The 15652-nt window shown below is 24.9% G+C and overlaps 1 protein-coding gene across 1 annotated transcript; it reads left to right on the top strand.

Annotated features, from left to right (window-relative positions):
- The first annotated feature begins 10278 nt into the window (after positions 1–10278).
- Positions 10279–15259, top strand: LOC145829628 (uncharacterized). The gene is made up of 6 exons (XM_082937476.1): positions 10279–10461; positions 11209–11375; positions 12084–12287; positions 12680–12744; positions 12987–13153; positions 14229–15259. The coding sequence occupies exons 1-6, from the start codon at positions 10312–10314 to the stop codon at positions 14370–14372; spliced, it is 897 nt and encodes a 298-aa protein (XP_082793602.1). The 5' UTR covers positions 10279–10311; the 3' UTR covers positions 14373–15259.
- Positions 15260–15652: the final 393 nt, after the last annotated feature.

The following is a 15652-nucleotide window of genomic DNA, read 5'->3' on the forward strand; positions in this document are numbered from 1 at the left end:
TTATACTGTTTAAAAAATATACAACAACATCAGAGAAAACTTTTATTTCAATTTTTTAATGTAAGCATTTTACACAACTAACCAAAGTATAAAGCTAGTAACCATTTATATTTAACTATAAAAAATTGTGTAAATTTGGTCTTACTAAAGCAAGTTATTAAATTATGGAGTTATGATTGAATTATTTAGTACATTCTGATTCTAAATCTTATTTTAAAAGTTGTGTTATCACTTAAATTTTCTTTCTATTATTAGTATAAACTACAAATTTTGCTAAAGAAACAACTCTTTATTTAAACCAACTTAGTTCCATCAAATTTTAACTACATTAGTATCTTCTCAAAGTTTGATTTAATTCTTTACACATATTTATGCAATATGATAAAATATGTAAGAAGTTTTAAGGTCTTAAGGGGAGGGTAAATACTTATTTGATCATTTTTACACAAATAATTAAGCTACAAGGTGCTTTTACTTTTTTTTAAACTTAAATTAATTTTGAAATAAAAGTTGAAAAGTATAGGTTTCACATGGAGGGTATAAACTAAAATATAAATTCACAAAAAATTGGTATCCTCATACAATTTTTGAGCTACTGTTTTAAAACTTTTTTATTCTAATCCAGTGTTTCCTAAACTCATTTTAATAATTGCGCCTTAGCAGAAAATCAAAAATAATCGCCTGTTTTTTTCAAGCTCAAAAACATCTTGTGTAAATTTTTTAATGGTTGATAAATTATTTTTTGAGTTAACTTTTCCTAAATTCTTGTTATAGAATTGCTTTATAGTCATAACCAGATATGAAATAAAACCTTAATATCTAGTTACATTATAGAGTTTAATTTTTTTTTTTAACAAATACAACCTCACTAAATGCCTACTTTAAAAAAAAAATTTTGATGAACAATTTTTAATTATTTGTTTAAACAGTAATTGTATTTCAAAAATTACTGTACTTAAAATTGTTATAGTGAAAAACTAAAAAAAAAACAGGTACTACATCTAAAAAAACTTAATAATAAATATTTTTTTATATATCATTTTGTTCGGAATTTTATAAGAGTTGCCACTATTTAGTATTCACCTACTATATGTTTTTTTTTTGATAATGTATATAGTTAGTAAGATTGGTTTTTTAAATACTTTTAATGTACTACTTTCTACTACTTTACAATATATATAAATTCATATCAATATCAAATTAAAAAAATTTTTATTTAGCTTCTGTAAAATTACAAAGTATAAACAAAAAATAAAATATTTAGTATGTTTAAGTTAGTATAATGTTCACAGATAAATTTTTCTATTCATTAAAGTACTTAACTTCATAGTTTACAACTATAAATTAAAAAATAACTAATATTCTTAGATACATAAAAAAATTTGTAAAGTATAACAGAGTTATTGAAAGAATATTGTTTAAAATTTGATTTTTTCCAGTATTTATCTAAAATGCTAAAGTAATAAAAAGTTAAAGGTTTTTATATCTAAACATTTTAGTTTTATTATTTTCCAGGTTTAATGACAATCCTGTAATAAACAATATTGACAATTGACATATAATTAACTGAAAGTCTAAAAACATCATTTTTAATAACAGAACTTAATGAGAACAACAAAACTTTATGGGAGTATACAGGTTGACTGTATCTTATTTGTTGCTAAACCTTTTTTTATTATGTGTATTTTATAGAGGATATATAAATTTTATTCGGTTTTCTTTAAGTAGTATATTTAAGTGCAAATTTGAGATGAGTTTCTGGTTAAACTTAAATAAAGCAGTACTTTTTGAAAAATTTTGTTAAAATATTTTTGAAACATAATAACAGTTTTTTACTAATATGAGATTTAGAACGGTTTTCTTAAAGTTGTTTAGAGTTTTTTGTTGAAAACCTAAAAAACCTTAGTTTAATAGTAATAGTTTAATAATAACCTTAGAACTTTGACAAAAAAAAAACTCTACTTATAAGCCAATTGTAAATGTTAAGATGAACAAGTTAAATAATTTTAGTGAAAGCTGAGGAGGATTTTTTTATAGTTCCTTTTTTTATTGTCTCTTTTACTTCTCTTCAATTATTGAACTCAGGAATTTTAGGTCTCAGGTCTTGTGAGTGCTTTTATAAAGCTTATCTTTTTTGTAGTTAGTCACCTTCTTTTTAAAATTTATCATAATCTATTATTTATTTAATTAAATTTAATCTACTGATGACTTTTAAAGTATTTACTAAATTAGATTTCTTATGAATTTAAAAGCTTTAAATTTTTAAATAAATAATAAGTAAAATTTATGCAGTAAAAATCAGACTTAGAACTTCAAAAAAAATGTAGTGTGCAATAATTATTTTCAAAACTTTTAAGCATAGAAGCTAATATATCTAACTTGTTACAACTTGATCTTATGATACTATAAACTAAAGAGTCGCTACTTTTTGAGACAAAAAAGGCCAGCTCAAGTGATCCAGAACTAGCCTAAAGTTTAGGAAAATATGCAAACCAAAAGGTTTTGAAATAAAAAGTCAAAAAAGCCTTAAGTATACAAAAAATTTCAAACTAGCTTGAGTTAGTGGTAACCCTGAAACTGTTTTTACTTATTTCTAATTATTAGACTGGAGTTTTTTATTCTATAGTATAAAAAATTGAAGAAAATTAGTTGTAAGAAAGAAAAATTAGTCAACTAATGACAAAAAAAGTTGAAACATTTTCAAGAACTGTACAAAAAACAATCTTCTAAAGCATATTTAATATATTCAATTGTTAATAAGAATTAAATTTACAAATAGAAAACGACGTTTCACCCAAAATTAGTATCCTCAGCTTTTATACAAATAGACCTGAGGATCCCATGCCTGCGTGAAACCTCTATTTGTAAATAAAATTATTATTTGTATAGTCTCTTGAAATAATTTTTGTAGACCTCTTGTGTTAATAGAATACACTTCACTCATACCTATACATATATATATATATTTATTTATTATTTATTTTTAAATAAAAGTTTTCGAAACTTTATTTATTTAAAAATTTTATTTATATTTAAAATTTTCACTTTTAATTGATAAAACTTTCATGATCATACCATATAAGGTATGGAAAACAATGACCTGAGAAAAAAAAATCATCTACCGGATACTCAAATCATAACAGCTTCTTTACATCTAGCTAAATGAACGGACGGTCAGAAAATGTAGACAAGAGACATGGTTTGTAAAAGACTTTTCGGTCATTGAACTACACAAGTCTTTTACATTAACTATTTTGGACAATAAACAAATTGTTTTTTTTATATAGAATCAAAAATCGCTAAGTCTTTACTAGGGGAACCGCTCAGTTCAAACCCGCACACAATTCCAACCAGGGGCGTCGCGTGGGGTGGAACGCTGGAGCTGTAGCTCCACCTAAAAAATTGAGAAATTATGCTATTCTTTTTTTAATTTTTGACTTTAAGCCTTTAAACACGCTACTTTTTATGGGCCCCTGCTTCAGCTGTACAACCCCAAGCTACGTCAAAGTAACTTTTTTTAAAGTTAAAGAATCAAGCTTTACAACTTTATAATTTGTTTATATTAGCTTAAAAAAAATAAAGTTATGTTATCATGAAGTTGTACGAAAAATACAGTCAAATGTGTACATGAACGTCGTTAATTTCCCTGCTTTTTTTTTTTTCAAATTTTTATATTTGATGTTCGAAATGTTCGTAAAATTGGAGCTGCAAGCTCAATCTGTGTCAGCTGCATCTTAAATGTTTACAAGTTTTTAATACAAAAATATTGAAAAGTTGAATTCTGGAGCTGCATGAACTTGCAGCTCTATGTGAATTAAATCATGATTGTTGTAAAATTTACTACAATGCGAGAAAAATAAGACAAGTTGGAGGGGACAACTCGAGGAGGGAATACTCAATCAGAGGCAACCCGAGCATGGAAAATTGTGCATGAGCAACTCGAGCAGGGAAAGTTCGAGCAGGGAAAACTCAAGCAGGAACAACTCGAGAAGGAATAAACTTGAGCAGGAACAACTCGAGAAGGAATAAACTCGAGCTGGAAAAACTCAAGCAGGAAAAACTCGAGCAGGGAAAAATTGAGCAGGGGCAACTCGAGCAGGAACAACTCGGGCAGGAGCAACTCGAGCAGATAAAACTCGAACAGGGGCAACTCGAGCAGGGAAAACTCGAGCAGGAAAAACTCGAGCAGGGATAACTCGAGCAGGAAAAACTCGAGCAGTAAAAACTCGAGCAGGGGAAACCTCTTTTTTTAAGTTACTTGCATGTTTTTTTGTATCTCATAACTAGTTAGACAAGTCATAAAACTAAGTTAGTCAGTTTATATTTGTGCAAATACAGAAACTTACATGAACATAAATAAAATAAAAGTAGCTCTAGTTGTTAAGAAATGGTGATGATATACAAAGGTATGAGTTTTGTTTTTTATATTCAACTGTTTTAAATAATTTATTATTTAATTAAACAAATATGTTTAGCTTTTTTATCTAAAAAAATTGCTACTTTTTCATATTACTATTATGATTTTAATCTAAGTGTTTCAAACTAGGGGATTTTTTAATTTGACAGTGTCAACCTACAGCACCCCCTAACAAAAAGACCACGCGACGCCACTAATTCCAACCCGTACAATTCCCACCCGATCAAATCTGAGAATGCCTTACCGACTAAAGTAAGGGAATGGGTAATAGTGATGATAAAAAAAACAAAGTCAAATAAATTAAGAAAGTAAAAAAAAATACTTTTTGGGTAGGAATTGTGCGGGTAGAAATTGTTAGTATACCATTTACTATATACAAAACCTATTTTTAAACGTTATAATTTCCGTTTTGCTTATTTTTATTTTGAACGTTTACCGAAGAAAACATTTGAAAAAAAATTCTACTTATTTAATTTCCATTTTGTATTTAAAAAAAAATTTGAAACTCCTTACTTTTTGTTTCTCTCAAAATCAATGTAAATTAAAAACTTTATTTATTAATTTCTAAAAAATGTAGTAATTTGGTAGAAATCAAATTTATACTAAGATTAATATTTTATAGTTTTTTACATAAAATCTTAATAACTTGAAAAGAACAAAACACTAACTAGTAGCGACTCTAACTTGTTGTGATTGTTTATTTAATCATTAGGTTCGTACTTATAAACAACTTAATTTTTATTAATTTTTAGTGTAAAGTATTTATCAAGTTTTTTTTAATAATGTTATTATGTAGATAATTTTTGGTTATAGCTTAAGCATTTTTGCTTAACGAAACCAGTTAGTTTGTATTTTTTTTATAATATAATATAATATAACGTTAAGAACAAATATTTATTTGGTACTACTGAGGTTTCACTGCTAAGCAGCTCTTCAAGTACAATAATAAAACGACAATTCATGGCACTTTATTTATATAGAGACAGTGAGGTAATGAGGGGTGATTAATAGTACTTTAATAAGTATTTATAAGTACTAGTATTTTTAGAACCTAAATTACGCATTTACGAGGAAATTAAACTTCAAATGAAATAGTTAGTTAAATTTAAAGAATAATTCATAAAATATAAACTATCAATAAATAAAGGTTAAAATAAATTAAAAATAGCACGATCTTAAGTTGGGGCACAGGGCAACGAGCTCTGTTCGCTAATTCAAAAATCTTCCTCTGCTAGACTGTTCGATGGAAATTCTTTTCGAGTTGCATATAGTACACGCTTCTGGTTTATAAGGGGGTTTTTGCATGTTGTTTTATACGTTATAGCCCATGATATGTTAGTATGAATTAGGTTGTTTTCTTTAAATATGCCGACAACGTTGTTGTGTGGATTTGTTAGGTTTCAAGCTAGATTTGTGCTGGTTATATCTGGTCTTAAAAGATACACCATTGAAACCTGTGTATTATTTAGTTATATTCTGGGATAAAATTTCGGCTTTATATATTCCTTTCTTTAGACATTGAGCGTTGAACGGACACTGAGTGGCGTTTTTGTAGTTACAGAGTTTGTCAGCTGGGCTTGGTACCGATAGCACTTTTTTATTGTGTGCTTTGATAATTTATTCGAGGTTTGTAGAACAGCTGTAGGTGATCTTGACTGTGATTTTGTTGAATATCTTGTGCAGCTTGGAACGTGTGGAAAATGCAAGAAAATGTGTGTTTATGAGGTAGAAGAATTGATTTTTAACGGTTGTTTTGACTAAGTTGCAGTAAGGAAGTATATGATGTTTCGTTTGCTACACTTTTCCTTACACTTTTTTGTCCGTAAGCGAGACATTTCAATTCATCTAATGGGTTGGAGTCGCTTTTTAATAGGGTGTCATTGTATGGATGTTTAGCAGTTAAAAAGTGTTTTTATTAGCAGATAATTTGCAAAGGCGGTCATGAACCATGGAGCTAATCGAATTTTATATGGATGGTTCGATTGACTGTGGATGTATAGAATTGTGCTGTTTGGTTGTCTAAAGGGTTTGTTTGTGGCTTCTCTTAAAGACATTGAGATGTCGAGAGAATCGGTTTTAAACATAAATTTATTTTATAATGGATATTTAAATACTGAATCAAAAAGTAAATTAAAAACTTTTTCTGTACAAATTTAGTATTTTTAAAAGCTATAGGTTTTCTTGTTAAAATACACAAAAAAAATTTGTTTATTTAACTTTTATTTTACAAAATGACTATTTTACTGTACATACAAGAACAAAGGCAGTAAAAATTACTTTTTATTCGTTGCCTTCCTTTGATATTTTTTATAAGGTTATACGTTTAGTTTGTTAATATTGCCTTGGATTTTATCATAAATTAATGATAAAGTATTAAAAAACTTACTTAAATTGGCCGTTGTTAAGTATGCAAAAAAATTATAGCGAACACGTTTAAAATTTTTCTTAACTTAAAAACAATCAAATAAAAGTAGTTAAAGTACATCAAAAACTATTTAGATTACTTTAATTTAAAATATGTGCAAAACTAATTAGAAAAACTAAACTTTTGATTGTTATTGTAGAAGTTACTTAAAAAAGCTTAAAAAAATGTTCTTAACTCTAAGATCATTTTAATAGAATAATAGCACAAATTTTTAAACTTTTGATTTTTTTTGTAAATAATTCAAATTTTCTCTATGTAACTTAATAGTTCTACATAAGCCTGCCTGTGAATAGCTAGAATATTTTATATGATCTAATTTTTTTAATGTACGATAATATATTTTAAACAATGCAGCTATTTTTAAAAGTTTTTCGTTGCATGACGTAAAAATAAAGCTGAAAAACAAAGAATGAAAGTTTAAAATATAAACGTTTTGTTATAATTTCTATTGTTTAAATGTACACAACATATAGATGTAAGCTATAAATAGAAATCACTATAATTTTGAAAAGCTTTTTTTTTGTCATAAAAAGCTCTTATTTATGTAACAAAATATATTAGTCAATAGTAGTTTTGTACGAATAGAAAAGTCTTAGAAGTTTTTGTAAAACTAATGATTTGTACTTATCGTATTATGTTGTTATATTATTGTATTGTATTGTACGTATTATATTGTACGTATGCTAACTTTAATTTCAACTCAAAAAATATTTCTGTTAAATTTTTTTTACTAAAAGTAAAAACATAAAATAAATTACCTTACATTTATGGTTTTGGTAATCAAAGTATATAATTTAAAACTTTAACTTTTTAAAGCTGAGTTATTTTAACTTTACGAGAAGTTTTTTATTACAATCTAGTAATTCTAAATTACTGAACGTCAATGCTTTTTGATAAATAGAGATTTTAATTTTAACTAAAAGTAAATAACTAAATTTATAATATTTATAATTAACAATTATTATTGAAAATTTAGTTAATTTAAATTATTTCCACTAATCTAAGCTTTAATAACAGTTTTTGGTGTAAAGCTAAGTAAGAAAATATTTTTTGTAAGACTGACATTTCTTAATATATTATATTTTATCTAAGATTAATTTTTTATAAGTTAAGTTTAAGATCCGTAAGCAAAAACCTACAGATTTAGAGATAATGATTAAGTACTAATCAAAAACTATTAAAAACAAAGTATAATACACTTCATTTATACTTTTGTATATACTTTTGCTAGTAAAATCTATAACACTTTGAATAATTTTTTTTCAGATTTGTTTCCAACAGAATGTATATTTCTTAATCGTAAGTGGCATGTTTACTTTTTCAGGTTTAAGATGTTGCTATTTCCTAAATGTGCAAGTTACTTTTTATTTTAAGTACACTTTAAATCAAAATAATTTCTAACTTATTCATTAATGTAGTTTTAAACTGATGATATCTAATTTAAATTATACTGATACAATTTTTTTTTGTGAATACTAAAAGTTTATAAATGCAAAATTTGTATCTAGTTTTTCTAGATTAAATAAGTATCAGTAGATGTACAAAATAATACAGTTGCTTAATGACAATAATCAAAAACTACTTTTGCTCCGAACTATACTATTATATTATCAGGTCTTAATTTTTTAAAGATTTATTCAAATAGTTCTTACGAATAAATTTAAAAAATCAAAACTAGTCGTGACTTTGTTAATAAATCTCTTATTTAATCTATATCATCTTTTAAGATGTTTTTAACAATAATCCTAGATTATATTGATAATGAAATCTGACACTAACAAATTTAATGTACAAATGAACAATGAATGCCTTAAACATTTGATAAAAAATTAATTTTTTTTTTGGAAATACAGTTTAAAAAGAATGAGTATTTTGAACCTTTTTTAACAAAAAATTGTTAGAATTTAATCACACAGTAAAATATTTGTTTAATATAGTTCACTGAAATAGACTTTAACTTTAAAAAGCTTAACATCAATGCTGTTAACAAACTTTATTATTAAGTGTTGACACATATTGATTCCTCACAACAGTTGTTTTAACCTATTAACAGCTATAAATGCTATTTAAGTCTGTTAATGATTTTTAATATCTATGTATTAAGTTGGTATAATAAGCTATTGTATCTTAGATTAGAGTTTTGGTTTAAAAAAACAATCAGATTACTTAACGTAGTGTTTTTTTGTACTAGCTTAATCTTTACAATCATTATAAACATTATACTTTTGTTAAACAAAAATATTTGTCTATAGTAGTTAAAAATGTTTTTTCTTTTAGTTTTGATCTATTTATTAATACTTTCATCAGTTTTAAGTAACTATATGAAAAAAGACTAAATTTTAGAACCTTGTAGTTTCGAGCTATATATACTTTTCTGAAAAATTTATTGCACTTTTAATTATTAAAAAAAAATTGAAAAACTTGTTAAGAATAATTTTACTTTAAGATTTCAGAGTTACAAAATAGTTTTCTTTTAGTAATAAGTTAAGTAAAATTTAAGTTTTAGGAAAAATAATGGTAACTAAAAAAATATAGTTTCCAAAAAATTTTGAATAACTATTACAAAAAACCTTTGTAGTAAAAAAGCAAACAAAGCTTTAAGTTAAAGTGAGCAGCTGATTTTTTTTAATAAATGCAGAAAAACCGTGTATCTTTACGTTATACGTTATAATTATATTTTGTATGTTTATAAAAATAGTGTAGATAAGATTCGTTTTTTTTCGACTTCATAAATTTTAAGGCTACAAATAAAAAACCTATGTTATTTTGTTTTTATGAGTTTTAACTTTTGTTTTCTTATTGCAATATTTTATAATAGTAAAAAAATAGCTGATAATACAAGTTCATGTTACGTAATATAAAATATTGAACTTTTATAATAACAAATTTCGTCAAAGAAAATATTGCCATTCGTATAAAAGTTTAAACATATTTTCAAATTTACTAAATCTGAAACAAATTGTTTAGTTTACGATTAATGAAAATTATTGCTAACCATTTCATATAGTTCAATAGGTTTTAATTGTACTATGTTATACAACTATGTGTAAAGTTCTTCAAAAATTTTGACGCTTGATAAAATGTAGAAAAGATAAATTGTGAAAACTTAATGTTTACTTTAATATGTTTTACTATTTGTTTTACATATATTAAAGCTACAAAACACTTTAATGCTTATTTCGCTGTACCAGTGACACAGCTCTACTGTTAAAGCTAGTGAAAAAGTATAAACGAGAGAAAGTAAAAAAACACAGTATACAAAACAGATCACATTCTTAAGTATCTGTTGAATCTTGTTTTAATTATTTAAAGGAACAAATGTAAAAAAATTAAAAAAATATAATAAAAAAATGTATGTTTATTTAAAAATGCTTTTCAATCGTATCAGAATTTATGTTTTTGTTTTTGTAACATAGTATTTAACTTTTTAGGCAAGTTTGTATTATTGTAACATTACCGTAGGACTAAAATGGTAACAAAACTGAGTGATAATTTGTGTGCACCGAAGAACCAAATAGCAAGGTCTTTGCCCGGTAAGCTCACTCCTTCGATAATTTACAAAAACAACAACTGGATAGGTGACAGACCGAGAAAAACTTCGTTAATAGAAAAACAAGTCGTGAGTTATTTATTTCCCCATTATAAAATTTTTTTTTTAGTTTTATTTAGTTTGGATTCAAAATAAATTTTTGTAAAGTTTAACTTTTTTTTGATGATTAAAAAAAAAACTAAGCTGCTTCTTAATAGAACAAAAATTATAAAAAAAATAGTTAATACTTTTTAGAATAGTTTATTTTTAAAGTTAAACTTAGCTAGTATAACAGATTTTAAAGTAGTTTATATTTTTTGATTACTTTTAAGATTATAATAAAACTTTAGCAATATACTACTTAACTATGTAGGATTATCAAATAAAAACCAAATAAATAGATCAATTTTATCTGTGTAAAAAATACTACTGTTCAAAATTTTTATTGAGTAACCATTTTTTTCTATCCGGTGTCATGAACTATTGAGATATACTTGGTCAGACAGAAAATATACTTTTATTTAAGCAACGAATAAGTGGCATATACATTATATTAGAATAAGCCGTTTTTTACTAAAAAATTTTTGATTAATATACGGAAGCGTTTGTAATAAAATACTTTTTGATTATCAGAGACAGTGAAATTATATAATATATACAATTTGTTGCCAATCTAAATTATATGTTTTACTTAAAACAAAATTTTTATTTATTTTGTTATGTCATTTGAATAAAATTTTACAACAATTTTTCTCCAAAAACTACTGATATATCTAACTTATTAACATAATGAGCTATATTTTCAAAAAAATAATAACAATCTCTTAAACATTCCAGGTAAAAATTCGAGCTTCAATAAGAAATAGCATCGAAAAACGCGAAGAAAAAAACAAAAAGGAGAAATTAGAAAGCAACAAAGAAAATGATAACTTTAACGACTTAAAATGCAATAACTACTTGAAAAACTGCTATGATGCTACCTTAAAAGTCCCGAAAAGATGCAGGTAAAAAATAACATAAATTTCTTCAAAGTTTTGTTTGTATTAACTTTTTCATTGTTATATTCATTAAAATTTTGAGTTTTGCTTTAAAAATGTATTAAAAATGTTAAATAAATTTTTATCAATTAGTTTATAGTTTTCGATTTAAATTCTTTTTAACAGTATTATCAGTAAAAATACATAGTTTTTTAAAATTTGAAATGATTCTATATAGTTGTTTATTCAATTTCACAAAAAAAAATTAACTAAGAGTGATAAAAAAATAAACTGAAAAAAGTTGATAAAAACTAGATTGATTAATAACATAATTGAAAGTAGAGATTTTAAACTTAGTTTTTTGGAAACAAATTGAGCAAAAACTAACTCACTTATTTTTGTATAAAAAACTCAACAAATCAAACTTATAAAATAAATATTTATTTTGTAAAAACTAACTAAGTAAAATTTGGTCAATTTTTACTTTAAAAACAAAGTTTTTCTGAAAAATTAAGTTTAGCCATGTAATCACAAGAGTTTTTTCTCGCAATTACAACAGTTTTTGAAAACTTATTTACGTCATACAAAACAGAGAAAAATTAAATTTTCTTAAAAATATGCATTATCACCATGCTATCGATTCCTTTGCATATGCCAATCCATTAATTCAAAAACAAACGATGGTTTCTGTTAATATGTCATTAATATATTATAATTACAAGTATAATGCTGCAGATCATTGTCAACTCCTGCGGTTTATCTAAGCGAGTCAACTGATAGAAGTTCAATGGTATCAAATAAAAGATCCAGAAATAGCTTGCAAGCTCTTGCCAAGTTTTTTAATAGGATAAAATCTCCGAGAAGAAAATCGTTATGTGTGGTCAACAATTCATCGAAACAACAAAAAGCTTGTCAGCAAAGTATTGAGCTTGCTAAACAGTTAGTTTAATTGCAATGTACTAATTAAACCAGTGAGAGACTTTTAAACATTACAACAATAGTTTTTTTTTTTGATTACAATAAAATAATAACCTTGTTTTGGAGATAGTAATTGTTAAAGTTTAACAGACTCACCTTCTATGTAAATATTAAAATTTGTGTAAAACCCATTAGATTTCATGAAATAAATTATAGATTAGGCAAAAATAGGGTAGTATATAGTTTTATCAATTTTCTAAAAGTTTTAATTATAAATATTCTAAAAGTTATTTCGCTGAGATACGCGACAATAATATTAAGACGTGCTGCTAAATATGAAAACTTTAGAAGTTAATCCAGCTGCGAGTAAAACTAATTATTACGTCATAATAAAGTATAATTATTTGTAACAGCCTGAGAAGTTTGGCGTGTGAAGATGGAACGAAGCCGCAGTTAATAAATGTGCTAAACGATGAAAGTTTGTTCCTTTTATATTGTGTTCTGCTATATATATTTGATGTTGTTTTTTATTTTTGTAAAAAAAATTTATGATGGTATAAATTCACTTCAACTAACGCATCACTTGGATATTTGACTATTTCAATCACAAATCACAAAAAACACAATTGTGAAACTATATTGTCTTTATAAAAGTTGACCTGTAATATTACATTACTTGTAATTTTAGCTTAAATAACCCACTAGTTTTTTATTCTACAGAAGCATATTCTGCATTTAAAAACTTCTTGCAAAAAGAATTCAGTGTTGAAAATATACTTTTTTGGAGCGCAGTAGAAAAGTATAAGGCGATAGATTTAGTAGAAAAAAGAAAAGAAACTGCGGACATTATATTTGAAACTTTTTTGATGGCTGATGCTCAATATGAAGTTAGTTTCATGTTGTAGACAATTATTGAAAATTGTAACAAACATAATACAATAATAATAAAAAAATTAATTAGTTAAATTAGATAATCTTCATAGAAGACTAAAATGAACTTGTTTTATAAAATTAAACAGCTTCAATATCTAACTACACAAACATATTTTAGTTATCCCCTAATACGTTTTCTCTTTTTTAATAAATTGAGACTTATGTAAACCTTATTTTTTTAATTTTAAACAAATTAGTTTAATCGGATTCAATCAAGTTCTATATGCTATTTAAAAGCCTATATGTTTTATAAACATGTTATTAAAGTAAAAGAACACTACTTTTCTTATAACTAATAGTTAATAAATTTGTATAAAATTTATGTTATAGTACTTTAAAAATCAAGTAAGTTTAAGTCATATGGTGTTCTAGTTAGATATTAAACAAAATAGAACTATTAAATATTTTTTCTTTTGATTTTTTCAAAGTTAATTGTTAAATACCAAAAAAAAAAATATAGTACATTAATACGACTCTTAAGCTGTTAGCTTAGAATTATGTACTAGTATTTTGGAGATTTTTTTAAGTTTAAATTTAATTTATCTAATGTAGTTGAAAGGAAATGTTAACTCGTAAATAGCTTACTATCATCTTCATAAATACGTATAAAACAAAAAAAAAGAAGTCTAGCTATAATTAAATCTTAAAATAAAATATTTTGTTCAGTATTTTTCATTTGTTTTATAAGATACCACAATCGATAATAATCAAAGAATCTGATGACACTACTTAATTATTCACTTGTTTACATAATTCTAACTACTTAAAGTATATAAAAACATATTATATGTCTAAACTTAATAACATTTAAAAATTAAAACAATCAATTAAAATTACAAAACATGAGTTTTTGCCCGGATTAACTAAACTAACGGTTAAAAAAGTGCTTAGAATAATGAGCTACGTCGTGTCAACTTATTTTGTAAAAACAGTTTAACATTGTGTTGCAAAAATAAGTCTAAGAAAAAGTTTGTAAATTTCTTAATTCTCAAATCAAAGTTCAAAAATAACACACGAAACCACCGACAGATTAATTTGTCACATTGTACAAGGGAAGAGACAGTTGAATCGATGAAGGAAGCAAGCAGGAGCAATTTCGACGAAGCGCAGAACGAAATATTTTTCCTCATGAAGTCCGACGCCTTCAAAAGATTTTTATCTACGGTTTTGTAAAGCAGAGCGACGTGGAACGGACGGTAATTTGAAAATGTCAGAGAGATATTGTGTATGTGTTTGAGAAGGGAACATTTCAAAAGTCTTTTATTTGCGACCTTTTTATGGCTTTTGTAAACTGTTAGAATGTTGCTGGAATTTATCGTCAATGAAACATTAATCGATTTCGAAAACAAACATTCCATTTTATTTTTAGAAGAAATATTGATTTTTTTATTGATGTTTTTACGACATATTTGTTCAAGGTTATCATAAATTTTAATGATTTACTATAAACTTAAAGTTTTTCTTGAAGTGCTTTCTTTCAGTGCTTAAATTATAAAAAAGAAAAGAAAAAACATTCATAAAGCACAAAATGTTTTTGTTTGAAATACGTAAATTAGATCACTTTGTTTATAATAAGATGTAAGAACTTGTGTGGTGGCCGCAAAAAGAAATAGTTTTAAACTTTATAGCTTACTATTAAATAATTTAAGTTTTTGTCTGTGCCTCTATCTATTTTTTATTAACTAAGCACTAACAACAAAATCTTATTTATTAATTTCATCTCAAAGTTCCATGGAAACATAAATCATAAAACCTTAAGTATAACAGTTATTTTTAGCTATAGGTTGTAAATTAATTTATCCTGTGGAAGTAGAACTAAGTTACAATTTTCTTATTAATGTATACACAATGTTTATAAACTTAATTTGACTTTCTTACTTTACAGCTTAATCTAATGTTTGCTTGATGTTTAAGTTTATAAAATATAAGTTTAAGTCAAATGTTTTTTTTTCTAATAAACACCGAAAAATTGTCAAACGTTATTCTTTTTTTTTTGAAAAGACCTTGTATGTAATGAAATATAATTAAGTAAAAATATATCTAAATTTTTATAGAAAAGTTATTCGGTATTAAATAAGAATATTTTTTAGAAAAAAATACCTAAAATCCTTTTTAATTTCTAGGTTTAAAAGAATATGATAAGTTTTTTTAAATGAAAAAAATCTTGTATGATATACTTATTATTTTAAAGTTGATTTTATACATTATTATAAAGTAAAATAACTATTTATTTATATTTTTTGGTAATTATTTATGAAGAATGTTATCTTATACTTTGCACAAATTTAGTTTTTCTTGCATGTGAAACATTAAAAAAAGTTTAAAATAAAACAAAAACTCAGTCGTTAACATTCTAATAGCTAGCCAACTACACGCACAATTATAAAGTGTTAAGAAGCTTACTACTATGATATTAATAACAACATTACAATTGCTAACAGATACTTTAGAAA

Source organism: Thalia democratica, chromosome 2 (genome assembly GCF_965202585.1).
Source record: "Thalia democratica chromosome 2, ktThaDemo2.hap1.1, whole genome shotgun sequence".
NCBI classification, from domain to species: domain Eukaryota; kingdom Metazoa; phylum Chordata; class Thaliacea; order Salpida; family Salpidae; genus Thalia; species Thalia democratica.

Coding starts and splice junctions, on each gene's coding strand:
- LOC145829628 (XM_082937476.1), top strand. CDS start 10,312: ATGGTAACAAAACTGAGTGATAATTTGTGTGCACCGAAGAACCAAATA. Junction 11,376..12,083: donor AAAGTCCCGAAAAGATGCAG/GTAAAAAATAAC, acceptor ATAATGCTGCAG/ATCATTGTCAACTCCTGCGG. Junction 12,288..12,679: donor AGTATTGAGCTTGCTAAACA/GTTAGTTTAATT, acceptor TATTTGTAACAG/CCTGAGAAGTTTGGCGTGTG.